Source organism: Podarcis gaigeae (assembly GCF_964106915.1).
Source record: "Podarcis gaigeae genome assembly, chromosome: 12".
NCBI classification, from domain to species: Eukaryota; Metazoa; Chordata; class Lepidosauria; order Squamata; family Lacertidae; genus Podarcis; species Podarcis gaigeae.
In genome coordinates this window covers 4100386-4122294 of record NC_139688.1, presented here as the reverse complement: position 1 = coordinate 4122294, position 21909 = coordinate 4100386, and the positions used below count along the sequence as shown (strand labels likewise).

The following is a 21909-nucleotide window of genomic DNA, read 5'->3' as shown; positions in this document are numbered from 1 at the left end:
TTGCCAACAAAGGTCTGTATAGTTCAAGCTATGGTTTTCCCAGTCGTGATGTATGGAAGTGAGAGCTGGACCATAAAGAAGACTGATCGCCGAAGAATGGATGCTTTTGAATTCTGGTGCTGGAGGAGACTCTTGAGAGTCCCATGGACTGCAAGAAGATCCAACCTCTCCATTCTGAAGGAAATCAGCCCTGAGCGCTCACTGGAAGGACAGAGCCTGAAGCTGAGGCTCCAAGGCTTTGGCCACCTCACGAGAAGAGAAGACTCCCTGGAAAAGACCCTGATGTTGGGAAAGATGGAGGGCACAAGGAGAAGGGGACGCCAGAGGACGAGATGGTTGGACAGTGTTCTTGAAGCTACCAGCATGAGTTTGATCAAACTGCGGGAGGCAGTGGAAGACAGGAGGGCCTGGCGTGCTCTGGTCCAGGGGGTCACAAAGAGGTGGACACGACTAAACGACTAACCGACAACAATTGATATTATGGAAGAAGATTTGCTGTGCTCATTAGGCCTGGCACTCCTGTGCAGATCGTGTGTTGTTTTTTTCTAATAATTTACTTTATGTGATTTACTGCCTTCTGCATGCAAAGCAACTGGTCTCCCAGGGAGCCCTTCTCCAAACAGACCGCTGGGTTGGCTAAAAGATTTTTCCAGACTGTCCCCGCGTCCCACAAAAGGAGAAATGTTCTTGCTCCAGAGTCCGTTAGCGGTTCAGAGGCCGTAGAAGGGACAGGCGACCTTCGCAAAGAGGAATGAATGATGAATTTCCAGACTTTGCCGGTCTCTCCCACCTTCAAGGACGAGTGGAAAGGTCAGGAGGACTCGGCAAAATGGGTCAAGCCTCGTTTCACACACAGGCCCGGCTCACTAATGAGCACAGAAAAGGGACATTCGGAAAGAGAAATTCAGGCCAACAGAATGAGAAATATCAAGGGTGTCAGTGGCCGAGGCAATTATCGATAGACCCCGAGAGAGAAGCCTATTTATAGCCGAACCAACACGGGTGATAGCTATTTATAGAAAACGTTTTTTTTTCTTTTAAATAGCCGAGGAGAATGCACCCCTGGCACCAGTGGCATTGGAATGAAACTTAGCTCAGCCAGGGGTTCAAACAGCCACAAAAGAGCAGTAAAATCCGGCATGCTATCCCGATCTCCCTGCTCTGGGATCGAACTTAATCGTTAGTCCAAAAGTACACCCCAAAGCCAATCCTGTGAAGACTGGGAATCATTAAAAGACGGTGCTGAGCAATACCTACTGGGCTGGTGAGTTTATAAGGTTTGAAACAAGATTTAAGCTACGTCCCAGAGAGGAAATGGACCCTGACAGTTTGGATTTCTTAGTGCAGAAAGTATTGACCTGATGTGTCAAGTTTTTTCCTGTTCTGATTAATTCAAGAGGGTGCTGGAAGTTTCTCTGTGTGAAAGAAGCAGAAGGTTCATGATGTTTGGGTTATTCCTTCAGAGAAGTTGAGTACAGCTGGAGTAAACTGGCTCTGTTATCTTTCTGTCAAGGTCATATTAGTGAGGCCAGAAGGAGCCAGAGTTTCACCCTTCTGGTGTGGTGTTCTGTACATAGTATGCTTCGTGTTAATGTTTAGACCAGGGGTCAGCAAACCTTTTCAGCAGGGGGCCGGTCCACTGTCCCTCAGTCCTTGTGTTGGGCCGGACTATGTTTTTTTTTTTGGGGGGGGGGGGAGATGAACGAATTTCTATGCCTCACAAATACCCAGAGATGCATTTTAAATAAAAGGACACGTTCTACTCATGTAAAAACACTAGGCAGGCCCCACAAATAACCCAGAGATGCATTTTAAATATAAGCACGCATTCCACTCATGTAAAATCACGCTGATTCCTGGACCGTCCATGGGCCAGATTTAGAAGGCAATTGGGCCAGATCCTCCAGCCCCCGCGACTTAGTTTGCCTACCCATGGTTTTTTCTTATTACAAGTAATTGTAAGTTTAAGTTAAGTCTGCTGCAACTGGATTTCTCTTGGACACGGCCAATCCTGATTGTATAGGATTTGTGACCATTACAGTGGGACCTCTGGTCACAGACAGGATCCATTCCGGAGCTCCGGACGGATCCCGAGGTTTCCGCAACTGGAGGTGCCTGTTCTGCGCATGAGCGAGCAGCGAAACCCGGAAAAATACTTCCAGGTTTGCCGCTTTCGCAACCCGAAGCTTACGTTACCCGAGGGTAAGGTAAACCGAGGTTCTACTGTACAGTGGTGCCCCGCAAGACGAATGCCTCGCAAGACGGAAAACCTGCTAGACGAAAGGGTTTTCCGTTTTGGAGGCGCTTCGCAAAACAAATTTCCCTATGGGCTTGCTTCGCAAGACGAAAATGTCTTGCGAGTTCCTGCGGGTTTTTCCCCCTCCCCCCTTTTTCTAAGCCGCTAAGCCGCTTATCAGCTGATCCGCTAAGCGGCTTGCTTCGCAAGATGAAAAAGCCGCAAGATGAAGAGACTCGCGGAACGGATTCTTTTCGTCTTGCGAGGCACCACTGTATGCTGATTTGCCTTCAGTAGCAGTAGAGCTCTGCTGGATGAAGTTACCAATTGTCTCTGGTCTATCGTTTGGGAACTCTGCAACATGCTTAAGCTTTTACTCCTCAGCAATGACAGTCCCTTCCACAGAAGCTGCTCCTTTCACTTTACCTCGGCTGATTCTCTGCTTCTCCCCGGAAAGGATCCCTGGAGTGTCAATAACGCTGATGCTCTCCAGAACCGGATTTGGCAGCTGCGCACAAACGAATCTAAGGGGTGGAAAGGCAGAAGAAAAATGTCACAATGAAGTAATACAAGGGACAGAATGTGGACAATATTTCGGGTGAGAATTACACCTTGGCCCACTGGTTTTCCTCTGAGGTTCTCTACTGAAATGCATCCCATGTGATGAAGACTAAAGGGTAAAGGTAAAGGAACCCCTGACAGTTAAGTCCAGCCGCGAACGACTCTGGGGTTGCGGCGCTCATCTCGCTTTACAGACCGAGAGAACCAGCGTTTGTCTGCATCCGCAGAAAGTTTTTCCGGGTCATGTGGCCAGCATGACTAAGCCGCTTCTGGCAAACCAGAGCAGAGCACCGAAACACTATTTACCTTCCCGCTAGAGTGGTACCTATTTATCTACTTGCACTCTGACATGCTTTCGAACTGCTAGGTGGGCAGGAGCAGGGACTGAGCAACGGGAGCTCACCCTGTCGCGGGGACTCAAACCGCCGAGCTTCTGATCCTGCGTAAAAACAAGCCCAATGGAGCCAGTGTGGCCCAGTGGCTAGATTGTCAGATTAGGACCTAGGAGACCCGGGTTCGAGGAGACACCTGGTCACAAAGCTCCCTGAGTGACCTTGGGCCTGTCTGTCTTTCTGCCTAACCTACCTCACAGTCTTGTTGTTGGGAATTAAAAAAGAAGCTCATGGCCACTGGTCCCATCACCTCCTGGCAAATAGAAGGGGAAGAAATGGAGGCAGTGAGAGATTTTACTTTCTTGGGCTCCATGATCACTGCAGATGGTGACAGCAGCCGCAAAATTAAAAGACGCCTGCTTCTTGGGAGAAAAGCAATGACAAACCTAGACAGCATCTTAAAAAGCAGAGACAGCACCTTGCTGACAAAGGTCCATATAGTTAAAGCTCTGGTTTTCCCAGTAGTGATGTATGGAAGTGAGAGCTGGACCATAAAGAAGGCTGATCGCCAAAGAATGGATGCTTTTGAATTCTGGTGCTGGAGGAGACTCTTGAGAGTCCCATGGACTGCAAGAAGATCCAACCTCTCCATTCTGAAGGAAATCAGCCCTGAGCGCTCACTGGAAGGACAGAGCCTGAAGCTGAGGCTCCAAGGCTTTGGCCACCTCACGAGAAGAGAAGACTCCCTGGAGAAGACCCTGGTGTTGGGAAAGGTGGAGGGCACAAGGAGAAGGGGACGGCGGAGGACGAGATGGTTGGACAGTGTTCTCGAAGCTACCAGCATGAGTTTGACCAAACTGCGGGAGGTAGTGGAAGACAGTAGGGCCTGGCGTGCTCTGGTCCAGGGGGTCACCAAGAGTCGGACACGACTAAACGACTAAACAACAACAACAACAACATGCCACCTTCAGCTCATTGGAGAAAAAGTTGGGGTATTAATCCAGCAAAGAAAAATAATGAAATCCAAACAGAAAAATTCACCCTGAAATCAAAACCCAGCAACCAGTACTCATTTAATGCTCCACATGGCAAACACCACCATGGCCGGCCCCATATGTAACTGGCAGACAGCAGAATATCTCTTTCCCTTTAATACCAGCCTCCTGGATTTGGCCCTGATGTTTTGGAAGGAAATGTTCTTGATTATTTAGCTGTCCAAACAATAAATCAGATCTAGGCCCCCCTGCTAAGAGTTGTCTTCCACCACTCTCTGCACCCTCTTCCGACAGTTAAAAGGCAGCCGCCGAGAAAAATGTTTTCATGTGTTAAATTTAGGGTTTCGCCACAAGGCTTTGTTTGTCCTGCTTTTAAGCCTTTGCCCCGGCAGGAGTCCGACCTGCTAGTTAGCATCTGAGAGAGTGCTGGGGCTAAGTAAATGCCAGGAAAGTCAGGAGGCAAATTTGGCCAGGGACAAAGGCACGCACAAAAAACATTGTTCCTTTCGGCGCCTGCCTCAAAACAGTACACACACACACAAAAACTGCTTGAAGCATCATTAGAATCAAAGATAAACTAAAAACTTGATTGAAACACACGTTCGCATTCTACCTATCTGAATAGACTGGCCTAAGCAAGGTTTGTAAAGGTAAAGGGACCCCTGATCATTAGGTCTAGTCGTGGCCGAATCTGGGGTTGCAGCGCTCATCTTGCTTTATTGGCTGAGGGAGCTGCTGTCCAGCTTCCGGATCATGTGGCCAGCATGACTAAGCCGCTTCTGGCGAACCAGAGCAGCGCACGGAAACACCATTTACCTTCCCGCCGGAGCGGTCCCTATTTATCTACTTGCACCCGGAAGTGCTTTCGAACTGCTAGGTTGGCAGGCGCTGGGACCGAGCAGCGGGAGCGCACCCCGCCGCAGGGATTCGAACCACCAACCTTTCGATCGGCAAGTCCTAGGCGCTGAGGCTTTAACCCACAGCGCCACCTGCGTCCCCCCTGCATCCCATACAGGACTCTAAATCTGTCTTAATTGTAGCTTTTTTCTGGCATGGCGCTATATAGACGTTGACCAGCAATAAAGAGGCTCTCCTTAGTTTGAGTAGGACGGCCATTCCTAGTGAGTTGCAAGTGGATGAAGCTGTTGTAATGTGGTCTAGCGCTGTGGAGATAAAACAGGCTAGACCCTGCCGGTCCTTTCTCCCCTCAAGGAGGGGGTGGCAGGCGAAGAATGGGAACTATAGCCATTAAGTGTTCTAGGGTCGCTATGCCATGTCTCTTGGAGGAGGATGATGTCAAATTACAAGTTTCTATGGAAACCGCCCAGAGTGGCTGGGGAGGCCCAGCCAGATGGGCGGGGTATAAATAATAAATTATGATTATGATTATGATTATTACATTAGGTAGTATATTAGGTGTTGGTTAAGGTCCGTATAGTTAAAGCTATGGTTTTCCCAGCGGTGATGTATGGAAGTGAGAGCTGGACCATAAAGAAGGCTGATCACTGAAGAATTGATGCTTTTGAATTCTGGTGCTGGAGGAGACTCTTGAGAGTCCCATGGACTGCAAGAAGATCAAACACATCCATTCTTAAGGAAATTAGCCCTGAGTGCTCACTGGAAGGATAGATCCTGAAGCTGAGGCTCCAAGACTTTGGCCACCTCATGAGAAGAGAAGACTCACTGGAAAAGACCCTGATGCTGGGAAAGATGGAGGGCACAAGGAGAAGGGGACCCCCAGGGGGTCTTGAGAGCAGAGCGCTCCTCACTGACCTGTTCAAGAAGGCATTGCCAAAGGCGTTCAGTTTCCTGAAAGGCTTCTTGGGGTCTACCACCAGCGCATTCCCGGGAATTATGCCTTCCACGTCGCCCTGCATCACAGCAATGAAGGAGTCCGTCGTGGGCTCTGGACCGATCCTCATTCCAGGGAATTCTTGCTCGAGGAGGTACCTAGGAACAGACATAAAAGCATGAGATGTGTCACTGGTTCCACTTAAGACGCTGAATGCTCAGAGGGTGGCCGCTAGTTGCAAATCTGATGCTAGGCGATGCCTCCTTTAGCAGGCAGCTCCTAAGACATACGAAATGCCAACCACAGAGCCTAGGGCTTGCCGATCAGAAGGTCGGTGGTTCGAATCCCCGCGATGGGGTGAGCTCCCGTTGCTCAGTCCGTGCTCCTGCCCACCTAGCAGTTCAAAAGCACGTCAAAGTGCAAGTAGATAAATAGGTACCACTTCAGCGGGAAGGTAAATGGCGTTTCCGTGCGCTGCTCTGGTTCACCAGAAGCGGCTAAGTCATGCTGGCCACATGACATGGAAAAACTGTGGACAAACGTTGGCTCCCTCAGCCAGTAAAGCGAGATGAGCATCGCAACCCCAGAGTCATCCACAACTGGACCTAATGGTCAGGGGTACCTTTACCTTTTGGTTTATTAAATTGTGATTTATTTTATCACATTTATTAGGGTTTCGTTACTGCCAACAACACACCATTTGAAGCCATGGTTTGCTGTCGGCTTACAAACCCTGGTTTGTTTTAATCATGGGTAGGCAAACTAAGGCCCGGGGGCCAGATCCGGCCCAATCAACGTCTAAATCTGGCCCACGGTCTGGGAATCAGCATATTTTCACATGAGTAGAATGTGCCCTTCAATTTAAAAAGCATCTCTGAGTTATTTATGGGGCCTGCCTGGTGTTTTTACATGAGTGGAATGTGTGCTTTTATTTAAAATGCATCTCTGGGTTATTGGTGGGGGATAGGAATTCATTCATATATTTTTTTCAAAATATAGTCTGGCCCACCACATGGTCTCAGGGACAGTGGACCTTAGGTTGCCTATCCCTGCTGTTATCTAATATTAAAGAGTGCTTGTAGACTGATGATTAGGCAGCATAGACGAAGGGTATGAGTCTTATGGCTACTGATTGATTTCATGTACAGTGGTACCTCGGGTTAAGTACTTAATTCGTTCTGGAGGTCCGGTTCTTAACCTGAAACTGTTCTTTAACCTGAAGCACCACTTTAGCTAATGGGGCCTCCTGCTGCCCCGCCAGAGCACGATTTCTGTTCTCATCCTGAAGCAAAGTTCTTAGCCTGAGGTACTGTTTCTGGGTTAGCGGAGTCTGTAACCTGAAGCGTATGAGGTACCACTGTAATACAAAAAACAGCAACAATTTGTTGTTGACAAAGGACAGCTGGACATATATAGGGCCCCATCACCTTCGGTAGCCGAGGCCCTCATCAAACCTAATTCTGGCCCTTGAGCTATCCACCAGCAATGAACTATTTTTGCCTCAACGACATGCTGCCGTACACAGTGCCGAAACCTCCTTCCCAAGCCCCCAGGACAAGCGGACCAGGAAATATGAGCGAAAGCTGGACACTTGATGCACAAAATACAAAACCTGCAGCCAGCCTATGCAGGTGCGGCGGAAAAAACACACCTGGGCAGTATCATTTACACCCCCTACCCAAGGAGACCTGAGCAATTTGTACCCAAGATCTCGAAAGAACAAGGATTTCATTGTACTAGGGTGATGGCTGAGGGAGAGGGGGGCAGAAAGAGAGAGAGAGACAAGGAATTTCTTGTGAGCCACAATCTATACCAGTGTAAAGGCTTAGAAAACACAGCAGTGAAAACAGGATGTACTTGCAACCGGTGGAAGAATCACATGCCGGCAAGTTAATATTCTGCGTACTGTTATAGGCAGCGATGACGACAGAAGGTGCTTTGAATTCAGCCTGGTCAAACTTAACAGGCAATTTCCAGGTTAGACTACTGCAACGCACTCTACGCGGGTCTGCCCGTGAAGACTGTTTTAGACCAGCCAGCGAGAAAACATATGCAGCCAAAGAGCCACATATAGTAAGGTTACCAGATTTTTTTCAATGAATCCAGGGACACTTTAAATTAAATACCATACTTTTTGCTCTATAAGACTCACTTTTTCTCTCCTAAAAAGTAAGGGGAAATGTGTGTTCGTCTTATGAAGCGAATGCAGGCTGCGCAGCTATCCCAGAAGCCAGGAACAGCAAGAGGGATAGCTGCTTTCACTGCGCAGTGATCCCTCTTGCTGTTCTGGCTTCTGGGATTCAGAATATTTTCCCCCCGTATTTTCCTCCTCCAAAAACTAGGTGCGTCTTAAACTAGGTGGGAGGCTGCTCCGATAGGCAGCATGACGCCTCCCTTCACAGCTTACCGTGTTTTTTGCTCTATAAGACTCACTTTTTCCCTCCTAAAAAGTAAGGGGAAATGTGTGTGCGTTTTATGGAGCGAATGCAGGCTGTGCAGCTATCCCAGAAGCCAGAACAGCAAGAGGGGTTGCTGCTTTCGCTGCACAGCGATCCCTCTTGCTGTTCTGGCTTCTGAGATTCAGAATATTTCCCCCCCTTGTTTTCCTCCTCCAAAAACTAGGTGCGTCTTGTGGTCTGGTGCGTCTTATAGAGCGAAAAATACGGTAGTTGCTGGGCTCAGTTAGTTGCTGGGCTCAGCCCGGAAGCGGCATCTTCGATCCCCTGCACCACCATCATATGGGGACTTCTGAGCAGCTCCTGAAGCCAGCCAGAGCCAACTGCTCCGGGCTGCTGAGACTGCATTTTCTGGTGCACCACAATTAAAGAAAATGTTATGAAAATGATGTATCGATGGTATATAACACCAGTCAAATTAAGTAAGATGTATAAAGTGAGTAATAAATGTTGGAAGAAGGAGAAAGGAGGGACATTTTATCATATGTGGTGGGAATGTAAAAAAAATGAAGTGCTTCTGGGAAATGATATATAATGAGATAAAGAAAATATTGAAATATACATTTGTTAAAAAACCAGAAGAATTCCTCTTAGGAATTCTAGGTGGTGAGATAAAAAGGAAGGATCAGAAAGTATTTTTGTATGCAGTAACAGCGGCTAGAACTCTTCTGGCCCAGAAATGGAAACAAGAAGAAATGCCTACAATTGATGAATGGAGAATGAAATTAATGGATTACGCAGAACTGGACAGATTAACAGGGAGGATTCGCAACCGACGGGACCAAAGATTCACTGAGGACAGGAATAAATTTACAGAATATATTAAAAATATTTGTGATAATGATATAACGTTTGTAAGTTTCCAAGAAGCTCTGTAAGAAGGTTTGGTAGAAATATTGTTTAAATAACATGGTAAGATAAGATATACATAGTGCAATATAAATTAAGAAATGTGAAGATATGTAAAAACTACGGAAAATTATCACACATGTTGACGGAAGTCTAAAAAAGAAAAGACGTGTGATGAGTTCCTAATGTTTAATTGTGTTATAAATTTGTTTTTATTGGAAAGTTAATAAAAATTATATATATATATATATATATATAAGAGACTGCATTTTCCGGGGACATTAGATGAAATCCGGGGACATTCCGGGGATGGAATTTGTCCGGGGATTTATTCGCAGATCCATGGACTGTCCCCGGGAAACGGGGACGTCTGGTAACCCTAAAATACAGTCGCACACTCATCTCTCCAACCAGGCGAGCAAGAGGCAGGCAGTCTCAGAGTTCAAGGAAACACATCCAGCAGAAATAAGTCAGGGAAGGCGTGGCTGAGGAAGGGGGGGCGGCCTGGGGAGGATTTCAAGGGCCAGAAAGAGAGAACAGAAGGGCCACATTTGACCCCCACTCCAGGGTCCAGGGTGCAATCATCAGTTCAGTGTTATATACAGTGGTACCTCGGTTTAAGAACTTAATTCGTTCCGGAGGTCTGTTCTTAACCTGAAACTGTTCTTTAACCTGTAGCACCACTTTAGCTAATGGGGCCTCCCGCTGCCGCCGCAGCGGCAGAGCACTATTTCTGTTCTCATCCTGAAGCAAAGTTCTTAATCCGAGGTACTATTTCTGGGTTAGCGGAGTCTGTAACCTGAAGCGTCTGTAACCTGAGGTATATAAGATAGGTGCCAAATGGCTCCTTAAAACCAGGGTTACAGTTGCCAAAACAAAATCCCTAAGTTGCCGTTTTGGGGCCAAAATAGAGCTCAAGAGTCGTGTATTTTCAATGCGACCTATTGGTTCCAGAAATTCATTACAACTGTGCAGATAAAATATATAATTCTGCAGGATGTGTTGTTGGTGTGTGAAAATATTCCAAATCCAAGGATCCCCAAGCAGGCACCTCCAGAAGGCAGAGACGTTGTGGGACAGACAGAGGGAAGAAAGCTTTCTATGTAAACCAATAGAAATACCGTATTTTTCGCTCTATAAGACGCACCAGACCGTAAGACTCACCTAGTTTTTGGAGGAGGAAAACAAGAAAAAAATAATTCTGAATCTCAGAAGCCAGAACAGCAAGAGGGATCACTCCGCAGTGAAAGCAGCGATCCCTCTTGCTGTTCTGGTTTCTGGGATAGCTGCGCAGCCTGCATTCGCTCCATAAGACGCACACACATTTCCCCTTACTTTTTAGGAGGGGAAAAGTGAGTCTTATAGAGCAAAAAATACGGTACTTTTTCAACCTGATGGGATTGATACGCCCAGGGAAAGGAGTGTGTTTACATTGGCCAAACTGGAAGACAGCGTCTAGGAGGAGAGCAGTGCAAGAGCTTTCAGAGCTCTAGGGCTAGGGCAGTTTTTTGCCAGCATGGCACCCTCCAGGTGTTTAGAACTACAACTCCCATCAGCCCCAGCGTGTTCAGCCAAGGCCTCACCCTGAATGGTCAATTCCAGGTGCTGCTTCCAGGGTGGAGTCACTGCTAAGCTCTTTTTGGGGCCTGCCAAGGCCTGTTTCTCAACCGCAAGCAGCCCGTTTCTGCACCACACCGGTTATTTACGAGAATCTCGCAAGGTTAAGGATTTTGGCGCCTTGAGTCTGCTTGTTTCTTCTTCCCTCGCCATCCCCTTTTCCTTTTGGGTCGCGTCCTTTCTGGATTACAAGCTGGGGCTGGGCTGCTTTTGCCGGTCTGCAAACTGCTCGCGGAGCCTTTCTGGCTGAAGAGCAGGATACAAAAGGCTTTGAACAAATAAAATAAAGGGAACGACTGGGCCCAGAGAGGCCTGTGCTGGCAGCCAGATCTCCCGGGGACAGCAGTGTTTATTTTATTATCAAGAGGGGTCAGGCTCAAACCGCAGCAACTCGCAGCAGCAACTATAGCAAAGCACAGCGACAGCCAGCTGGACCGTGGCGCTATGCGTCTGTGCGCCTGGCTGTTAACCAGAGGGGGCTGGTGGTTCAAGCCCACCCAGAGACAGCTGTGGACAGGATTCCTGCATTGCAGGGGGTTGAGATGGATGACCCTCAGGGTCCCACTCAGCACTGATGACTTCATGACTATCCCCCTTCTGCCATCTGTGCCCCACACGAGACACAACCCCTCGGTTAACATAGGAAGATGCCTTTTACAGAGTCAGGCCACTGGGTCCATCTGGTACGCTGGCTGAGACCATCCCTGCCCGTGGACTGTCTCGCCAGAGTGGTGCATGCTCTGGTTATCTCTCGCTTGGACTACTGCAATGCTCTCTACGTGGGGCTACCTTTGAAGGTGACCTGGAAACTGCAACTAATCCAGAATGCGGCAGCCAGACTGGTGACTCAGAGCAGCCACCAAGACCATATAACACCGGTCTTGAAAGACCTACATTGGCTCCCAGTATGTTTCCGTGCACAATTCAAAGTGCTGGTGCTGACCTTTAAAGCCCTAAACAGCCTCGGCCCAGTATACCTGAAGGAGCGTCTCCACCTCCATTGTTCTGCCGGGACACTGAGGTCCAGCGCCAAGGGCCTTCTGGTGGTTCCTTCGCTGCGAGAAGCCAAATTACAGGGAACCAGGCAGAGGGCCTTCTCGGTGGTGGCGTCCGCCCTGTGGAACTCCCTCCCATCAGATGTCAAAGAGAAAAACAACCACCAGACTTTTAGAAGACATCTGAAGGCAGCTCTGTTTAGGGAAGCTTTTTAATGCCATGGTTGTGTGAGAATGTTCAGTGGTACCTTGGGTTAAGAACTTAATTCATTCTGGAGGTCTGTTCTTAACCTGAAACTGTTCTTAACCTGAAGACCACTTTACCTAATGGGGCCTCCTGCTGCCGCCGCACGATTTCTGTTCTCATCCTGAAGCAAAGTTCTTAACCCGAGGTACTATTTCTGGGTTAGCGGAGTCTATAACCTGAAGCGTCTGTAACCCGAGGTAACACTGTATTTTAATCTTCTGTTGGAAGCCGCCCAGAGTGGCTGGGGAAACCCAGCCAGATGGGCAGGGTATAATAATAAATTATTAGGTAAAGGTAAAGGTACCCCTGCCCATACGGGCCAGTCATGTCCGACTCTAGGGTTGTGCGCTCATCTCACTTAAGAGGCCGGGAGCCAGCACTGTCCGGAGACACTTCTGGGTCACGTGGCCAGCGCGACGAAGCTGCTCTGGCGAGCCGGCACCAGCGCAGCACACGGAAACATCGTTTTTCTTCCCGCTATAAAGCGGTACCTATTTATCTACTTGCACTTGGGGGTGCTTTCGAACTGCTAGGTGGGCAGGAGCTGGGACCGAAAGACGGAAGCTCACCCCGCCGCAGGGATTCGAACCACCGACCATACGATCGGCAAGTCCTAGGCACTGAGGTTTTACCCACAGCGCCACCTGCGTCCCTCTAATAAATTATTATATTATTATTATTTAGCTCTGCACTGTTTCCAGGGCTTCAGGCAGGCGAGACTGAAGCTGGGACCCTCTGCGCGTGCAGCGAATCCTTTGCTGCGGAGTTGCGACACCTCCTTGGGCGGCAGAGTTGCACATCGGCAGAACGAGACGGACACAAACATCTTGCTTCATCGACCTTCAGCACAGTATGCCTCCTTCCTTCCCCGTTTTGAAAACCTCCCGGCCAGCCTTCCCCGATCTAGCTTCAACTATCGGGCAATTCCATTTAAGCCTCTCGACTGTGACCCAGGTCTGTTCCCTGTGGTCTCTCTTCCAGGTCTACAAGTCTGCGCAGGGAATTGAGCATCTAAACTGAGATTCAGCAGACCCATTGTCTCCAAATGCATCCAGCTGCTGATATCCATTACCATTTCTGCGTTTAAGAAAAATCTGTCAGGTCTGCGTGCAATTAAAATGCACAATGAACCCATTATTCAGCAGGCATTAAACAGCATAGATGGAGTCACTCTGGTCCCTCTGAATTGTGGTTCCCAAAGCCCTTCTTAGTATTTAAAAAGGCCGCCTATCTCTTTGCTATTGTATTTGGAATAAGAGGACAGACTCTACCTGAAAGAAAGACAGAGGATCAACGCACAACGCAATTGGCTAAAGGACCCTCTTGATAAAATAGTTTTGAACAGGAACAGGCTACATTTAATAACAAGGTAATTAGCTGCTCAACAAATAGCTCAACATCAAAAAAACGAAGATCATGGCCACTGGTCCCATCACCTCCTGGCAAACAGAAGGGAAAGAAATGGAGACAGTGAGAGATTTTACTTTCTTGGGCTCCATGATCACTGCAGAGGGTGACAGCAGTCACAAAATTAAAAGACGCCTGCTTCTTGGGAGAAAAGCAATGACAAACCTAGACAGCATCCTAAAAAGCAGAGACATCACCTTGCCGACAAAGGTCCTTATAGTTAAAGCTATGGTTTTCCCAGTAGTGATGTATGGAAGTGAGAGCTGGACCACAAAGAAGGCTGATCGCCGAAGAATGGATGCTTTTGAATATCTGGTGCTGGAGGAGACTCTTGAGAGTCCCATGGACTGCAAGAAGATCAAACCTCTCCATTCTGAAGGAAATCAGCTCTGAGTGCTCACTGGAAGGACAGATCCTGAAGCTGAGGCTCCAAGACTTCGGCCACCTCATGAGAAGAGAAGACTCCCTGGAAAAGACTTGGAAGAGAAGACTCCCTGGAAGACTTCCCTGATGTTGGGAAAGATGGAGGGCACAAGGAGAAGGGGACGACAGAGGAAGAGATGGTTGGACAGTGTTCTTGAAGCTACCAACGTGAGTTTGACCAAACTGCGGGAGGCAGTGGAAGACAGGAGTGCCTGGCGTGCTCTGGTCCAGGGGGTCACGAAGAGTCGGACACAACTAAACGACAACAACAACAATTTATTGCAAGGGGGTGGGATAGCCAAATTTAAGATGGAGTCAGGAAAATAATAGATAGGTAGCCGTGTTGGTCTGCCATAGTCAAAACAAAAAAAATTCCTTCCAGTAGCACCTTAAAGACCAACTAAGTTAGTTCTTGGTATGAGCTTTCGTGTGCATGCACACTTCTTCAGATCTGCAGAAGTGTGCATGCACACGAAAGATCATACCAAGAACTAACTTAGTTGGTCTTTAAGGTGCTACTGGAAGGAATTTTTTTTGTTTCAGGAAAATAATAGTTTTACTTGCACTGATTCTCTCTTCACCTCCATGTTTTACACACAGTCCCATCCTCCCCCCCCCCAAAAAAAATATTAAGTCCTCCTTAAAAAATATCCGCCATCCTGGAACCTGCTATTTTCTGACTGAAAAAAGATCTGCACCTGTTTTGTTTTTTAAAAGAAAAAGAAGTCAGCTGAACTGCTTGGTCATTCTGTACTTGGCTCTCGCATGCAAGCGATTAGGTTTCCGAAACACCAGCGCAGGTAAAAAATTCCAGGACCTCTCAAGGTCAACAATCACCAGGTACGGGAGATTTTATTACTTCCCCCTGGGTTCTCACTGTCTGTACACACACGAGTTTCTCTCCCTCCAAGTAATGAGTGACTGGCAGGAGGTTATGGGGGGAGAATCTGCTCCCCACAATCTCACAGCAGGAACATAGGAATTGGCTTCATACAGAGTCAGGTGCGCTGGTCCATCTCGCTTAATATTGTCTGCACGGACTGGCAGCTCTTCAGGGTTTCGGCCAGGGGGCATTCCAAGTCAATCTGTGAGAGGTTGGGGAATGAAGCTAGGACTTTTTGCATGAAAATCAGATGCTCTAACCACTGAGCCACGGTCCCCAGGGTCCTCTCAAAACTCCTGCCTTTGCCCAGTCCCAGCCTGGGGTTAGTGGACCTAGCTCTCCTGCCATAAACAGAGTTAAGTACAAAACATTAAACAAAGCCACAGAGACTTGCGAACTACCCAGCCTAAAATGAACTTATAATGTTTGGTTTCAATAGATTTTTCAAATGCTTATCTCAGTCTTTTAGATAAGTTCATGAAGATACCAACAAAAGCTAAGTTCGGTGATATTCACAATACGGAGATCCAAATCAGTCTCTTAAGCTTAAGCCAAGTATTCTCTATAAGATTGAATATCAATATACGTATCAAGACTTTGAGATTAGACCACTGAAGAAGCCTGGAAAACTACCTTGGGAGTGGGCTACCGGCAAGCCCCAGTTAAAGGGCCACATCAGAGCGAACAGCGGCCTCTAGATTACTTGGAGTGCCAGGGCAAAACAGGTGCCAAACGCCGTCACCCTGTCTCTACAACTTCATTGTCTACAACTTTATTAACATCTATCTACAACTCTACTGCGCATCATGCACAGGTCAACTGAGGATAGGGCAGTTGGGTTGTGTGTGTGCATCCTTGGGGGGGGTGCAAATGGGCCATACCCACCTCTGCTATGAAGTCCCCCAAAGCTAGGTCAAGGACGAATGTGGTCCTTCTGCCAATTTACTACTACTACTACTATTATTGGGACACGGGTGGCACTGTGGGTTAAACCACAGAGCCTAGGACTTGCCGATCAGAAGGTCGGCAGTTCAAATCCCCGCGACGGGGTGAGCTCCTGTTGTTCGGTCCCTGCTCCTGCCAACCTAGCAGTTCGAAAGCATGTCAAAGTGCAAGTAGATAAATAGGTACCGCTCCAGTGGGAAGGTAAACAGCGTTTCCGTGCGCTGCTCTGGTTCGCCAGAAGCGGCTTAGTCATGCTGGCCACATGACCCGGAAACTGTACACCGGCTCCCTCGGCCAATAAAGCGAGATGAGCGCCGCAACCCCAGAGTCGGCCATGACTGGACCTAATGGTCAGGGGTCCCTTTACCCTTTACTACTACTACTACTACTACTACTACTACTACTACTGTTTTGTATTACTTATTAAATTGATATTCCTCCCTTCATCCAAGGATCACAGGGTGGTTTTACAAGTCAGCCACTCCCGCTGCAAAATTGCTCTTAGAAGCTACGTAATTCAGCCCAGGAGTTCAGTTTTACAGCGGTGCTGTATTTTCACTAATCCAGAAGAGAGACACCGGTATCAGTAAAAGTCTAAGGGCCTTATTACGCATACTATTATGGGGAAAATTCAGACAGTATAGACATGCGTCACATGAGACATTCATCATTTTAATTATCTACAGCCTTTTCGCATGGGTGGGGTGTTTTAATTTAGTTTGGGTGCATTGTTTTTAAAGAGAATGGCCTTTTACATTTATATATTTTAACAGGATCAGAATCTCAGCTAAAGCATCCAACCTCTGCTTAAAAACCTTCAAGAAGAGTCCCCAACTTCCCGAGGGAGACCGTTCCACTGTTGAACAGCTCTTACTGTCAGAAAGTTATTCCTGACGCTTAGACGCAATCTGCTTTCTTGTAGCTCAAAGCCATGGGTTTGAGTCGTACCCTCTAGAGCAGAACAAAACAAGCTTGCTCCATCTTCTGATCTAGTCTCAGGAAAGGTTCCACGGTGAAACTCTGACCCAACACCTAGTTTTTGGCAAGAGGGTAAAAGCCTATGTCTGGCTATTTCAGTTGTACGAGACCCCACCTGCGGTCTGATGTGGTGAAACCCAGACGCAGCCTCTCTCTCAATGAGAACTAAGCCTGAACCATCTCACGGTGACACAGGTAGATACTGTATTTTTCGCTCCATAGGGCGCACCGGACCATAGGGCACACCTAGTTTTTAGGGGGGAAATCAAGGGAAAAAATCTTATTTTCCCCACAGCCCCAAAGAGCAGCGTACAGGATGCGCGCAACAAGCCAAAGCAGCCAGCGGCCATAGCCCCATGCAGCCGAAGGCTATTCCTGAAGCCTGGAGAGCGAGAGGGGTCGGTGCACACCAACGCCTCTCACTCTCCAGGCTTCAGCGAAAGCAACGCGAAGCCTTTGGAGCACGGAGGGAGCACTCCCTCTGCGCTTCGGAGGCTTCGCGTTGCTATCGCTGAAGCCAAGGAGCCTGCATTCGCTCCATAGGACGCACACACATTTCCCCTCAATTTCTGGAGGGGGAAAAGTGCGTCCTATGGGGCGAAAAATACGGTAAGTCTCTACTAGTGATATTCCATGGGGTTTGTGACGCTTCCCACTGTGGGTGCAATGACTGCCCAGATCCTGTTTTTAGGCCTCCACTTCTTCAAAATGGACCATCTTTGTTCTTCTGCACCTGCAAGTGTATGGGTACCACTTGAGAGAAGCCTGAAAAGTGTTTTTCGAATCTCCAGGGGCCACCGAACAACTGCTATGCACCCAGCTAAAGCACCTAAAATCTCTCCCACACCCTCTCTCTCTCCTCCAAAATATTGGAAGACGTGATCTAAGCATACTAGCAGCCCATAATTTTCTCAGAATCTGTGCACTCAGCATTCCAGAGGCTCCTCTCATGTAAACACCACTTGCTGTGCGAACATGAGACACCCCTTTGCCTTGAACACCATCAGTCGCAAACTTTGCTCCCAAGGAAAACAGTCTTGCTGTGGCAGCTTAAAGATTATCATTAAAGTTTACTCCATAATAAAATCTGTGAGTCTTCAAGATGCCACAAGTCGCTTTCTAATTTCTCCTGCAACAGACCAACCCTCCTGGATTTTCTTCTTCTTCAGGATTCCCACAATATCTTGCCACTTTTTTAAAAGGTCAGCAAGCTACGGTCTTGGTATGTCATACGTGCCCATTCATGCTAATTTTCACCACAAAGACCCACAAAGGTTTTCACAGGCTCCAGTGATCTCGCAATTTTTCTCCGTGGGATTGTATACAAAGGCCAAGAGCACAGTTTCCCCCAGAAAATAATCATGGCAAATTATTTCCCGGTATGGTTGCCAATGTTCTGATAGCCGGCACAAATTACCGTATTTTTCGCTCCATAAGACGCACCTAGTTTTTTGGGGGGGGGAATTCTGAACGAAACAGCGGATGCATGATTTTTGTGGTTCATGCTGTGGCTACAGACATGATATGGGATTTGACGGTGAGTTTGGGGTAGCCCAATGCAAAAATCCTGAGAATCCATGTGGATCCGTGCTTTGTAACCACGTTTTTGCGCCATTGCGGCCGCACAAAACAGTCCATGCATGATTTATTTGGTGCAGGCTGTAGCCATGGACATGCTATGTGATCTGATGGTGAATGTGATGGATCCATGTGCTTTTACCTCCCCCCTCCCAGGCAGCCTCCTTTATCTCTAGAGTCCCTTATCTCCCTCCCCGATCGCTTGCCATTCAGCTGCTCAGCAGCTTTGTTTCAACACCCCCTTCCCTCTTTCTAAAAAAAAGGGCATGATCTGCTTTTCGCCCCTGGGCAATTCGGCTCCAGGAACCACGCATTCACTCCATAAGACGCAGAGACATTTCCCTTACTTTTTAGGAGGAAAAAAGTGCGTCTTATGGAGCAAAAAATACGGTGATTTATGCACTTGGTATCACACCCTGCCTTCCACAGGCAGATCCAAAACATACATTTAAAGCACCTTCATAGCACATGGCTTGCCCCCAAATAGTCCTGGGAATTGTGGTTTGATACGGGTGTTGGGAATTGAAACTAGAATTCCCAGGATTCGTTGGGCAATGACATGTACTTAATATGTGCATTGAAGTACAAGGTGTAGATCTGCCTTGTGTTTCACCAGGCAGGTGTTTAAGAGGCAGGTCCAACCGGCAAGAAAGCCAGCATTTTGGGAAAGAAATCAATGGATAGCACAAGCTGAAAGTCTCCTAACTCAAAAATCTAAGTCAGAAGAGGAGAGCACAAAAAGGAATTAAAGAGATTAGCTGTATTAAATTTATATCTCTTGCCCACTACAAAAAGTCCAGAAGTACCTTACAACCATCATACTCTGAACTGAAATACGCACCCACCAGGGCAATTTTCATACAGGCACACACCCCTCCTGCGAATACAGACAGGTAATTTATCCCCCCCACGAGAAAGATCTTCATTGGCTCCCAGTACGTTTCCAAGCACAATTCAAAGTGTTGGTTCTGACCCTGAAAGCCCTAAACAGCCTCGGTCCTGTATATGTGAAGGAGTATCTCCACCCACATCGTTCTGCCTGGACACTGAGGTTCAGATCTGGGGGCCTTCTGGCAGTTCCCTCCCTGCGAGAAGCAAAGCTACAGGGAACCACACAGAGGGCCTTCTCGGTGGTGGCACCCGCCCTGTGGAATACCCTCCCATCAGATGTCAAGGAAATAAACAACTAGAGTGGCTGGGAAAACCCAGCCAGATGGGTAGGGTATAAATAATAAATTTAATATTATTATAGGACTGCCTCTCCCTACATGAACCAACCCGGACCCTGCATGTGTCGTCCGATATCCTTCTCTGTGTCCCCTATCCCCAAGAGGTTTGGTGGCTGACAACATGAGAAAGGGCCTTTCCTATGCCCCACAAATACCCCAGAGATGCATTTTAAATAAAAGGACACATTCTACTCGTGTAAAAACACGCTGATTCCCGAACTGGGCCAGATTGAGAAGGCGATTGGGCCGGATCCGGCCCCCGGGCCTTAGGTTACTTACCCCTGGTCTATGCAGAATTGGCCAAGTTAACAGCAAAAATAAAGATGTTTTGTGGAAGAACGGAAGCCTTTTTTGGAACATTTAAAGAAATGTTATAGTATGATGAATTTGCGAGCAGAATTTGAACGATGAGCCACAGAAAGCCTTAGAGATTATTACATAGTTGTTACGATATAAGAGGGTGCGGCAAGGGGGTGAAATTAAAAACACCATGAGGTGTCTTTATGTTTAGGAGCGTATATGTGATTAAAAAATAATAATAATAAAGGAAATGTTTAGAAATCGAATAAATAAATAAAAAGATCCAGCAATTGACATACCACATATGAAAAAACAATCTTTTTATAGGCAACAACAGCTGCCAGGGTAGTGATTGCTACTAAATGGAAATCTCAGGACATACCAACAAACGAAGAGTGGATTTGTAAATCAAGTGATTATATAGAATTGGCAAAATTAACTTCAATTATAAGATATCAATCAAATCAAAAGTTAAGAATGGAGTGAAAGTCTTTCGAAGATTACATGTCAAAACACTATTCTAAAAATGACATGTTAATAGGCTTAGAATAAAAAAAGGAAGCAATAACAAAACAAATAAAGAAGGAAAAATCAGAATTTAACAAAAATAATTCATTATAGAATGCAAGGAGAAACAGGTAGAAAGAAATATAAAGAAGTTGAATTGCTGTGAGAGTGGGTGGTGGGTTTTATAATTAAGTGTATAATTGTGCAGCTGTTGTAATTTAGCTATTCTAGTTTATGTGAGGGAATCCTTGGGAATTTTGGTTATGATGTATATTTGTTAATTTTCAATAAAGATCTTTGAAAAAAGGGGGGGGGGAAAGACCCAGCAGTTTTTACCTTATGAAGGTGGTCTTGCCGGTGGAATACTGTCCCACGAGGAGGACCATGGGCTTGTTGTCAAAGTCCGCATCTTCCAAGGCGGGCGAATGAAACTCGTGGAATTTGTAGTATTCTTCCAGAGGGAGCAGCTTGGTTTTGTAGAGTTTCTTCAGCCCCTCGCTCACCGTCTGGAACACCTCGGGGTCTTTCCTCCGCCGGTCGTCGTTGCCCAGCCAGCTGAACATCTTGCAAACGGAGGTGGGTCAAGGAATCGGGGCCGAGGAGGAGATCCTGGGCTCCGGGAGGAAATCTGGTGGCCGATGAATGGAAGGAGGGAAGAGGAGCTGCAGACGGAGCCGCCGGGGAAAGGGAATCGCTCGCTCGCAAAATGAAAAATAAAAAATCGGGCCCTGAAGATAAGGTGGGGAGGTGGAGGGGGGGGGGGAAAGGCACCAGGAGGAGATGGCAAGATCTCCAGATCCCTTTGCAGGAAAAGATGTGCCCGCGCTGCCCTGCTACCGGCTGCAGGGCGGGCTATTGCAAAAAATTAAAATGCAAGCACACAAAAATTGCTTTTGAAGGGCTGTTGCAAAAAATAAAAATGCAAGCGCAAAAAAATTGCTTTTGATTGCTAAATGCAAAAATGAAATGAAATGGAATGGAATAAAATGAAACGCAAAAAATAAAATGAAACGAGATGCAAAAAAAAATGAAACGAGATGCAAAAAATAAAATAAATAGGGGGGGGTTTGCTAATAATTGCTTGCAAAGGCTTATTGGAAAATAAAAAATGGCTGTTGCAACGCGCCAAGAGAGGAAAACTCCGATTTTCTAAGGCAATTTCTGCTCGAGGAGCTCCGCTTTGACGAAGCGGGCGAGGGAAGGGCGAGGGCTGCCTCCGCAAAGGCGACTCCTTCGGCCGCAGGCGACGTCGCGCAGCTGAATGGCAGCCGAGCAGCCTCCCCGCCCGGGCAGCGGGGCTTTAAATGCCAGCCTTTCAGGAAGTCGGGCCGGAAGCGGAAGCGGACCCAACTACTGGCGACGCCCTGAGGCGGGAGGGAGACCGCCAGGGAGAAACATGGCCGCGGGCGGGCGGGCGGGCGGCTGGCCGGAAGTCGCGTTCTCTCAATGGCGATGTCTGGCCCCGCCCACGGAGCTGGCAGGGGCTGATGGGAGTTGGAGTCCCAAACCCCTGGAGGCTGGGAGAGGACAGGGCCAGGGATGGGAGGCCCTCTGGCCCTCCAGATGTTTGCTGGATGCA

The 21909-nt window shown here is 47.6% G+C and overlaps 1 protein-coding gene across 1 annotated transcript in view; it reads right to left on the bottom strand.

The window, feature by feature from the left end:
• LOC310827775 (EH domain-containing protein 3) overlaps positions 1 to 21232 on the bottom strand; it is a 31935-nt gene extending 10703 nt beyond the window's left edge. The window contains exons 1-3 of the mRNA XM_083704208.1: positions 20667 to 21232; positions 5898 to 6074; positions 2663 to 2760 (exon numbers count right to left, since the gene is read on the bottom strand). Of these exons, the coding sequence (XP_083560334.1) occupies positions 2663 to 2760; positions 5898 to 6074; positions 20667 to 20893 (502 nt within the window). The 5' untranslated portion in view covers positions 20894 to 21232. The remainder of the gene's footprint in view (positions 1 to 2662; positions 2761 to 5897; positions 6075 to 20666) is intronic.
• Between the last annotated feature and the right edge of the window lie 677 nt (positions 21233 to 21909).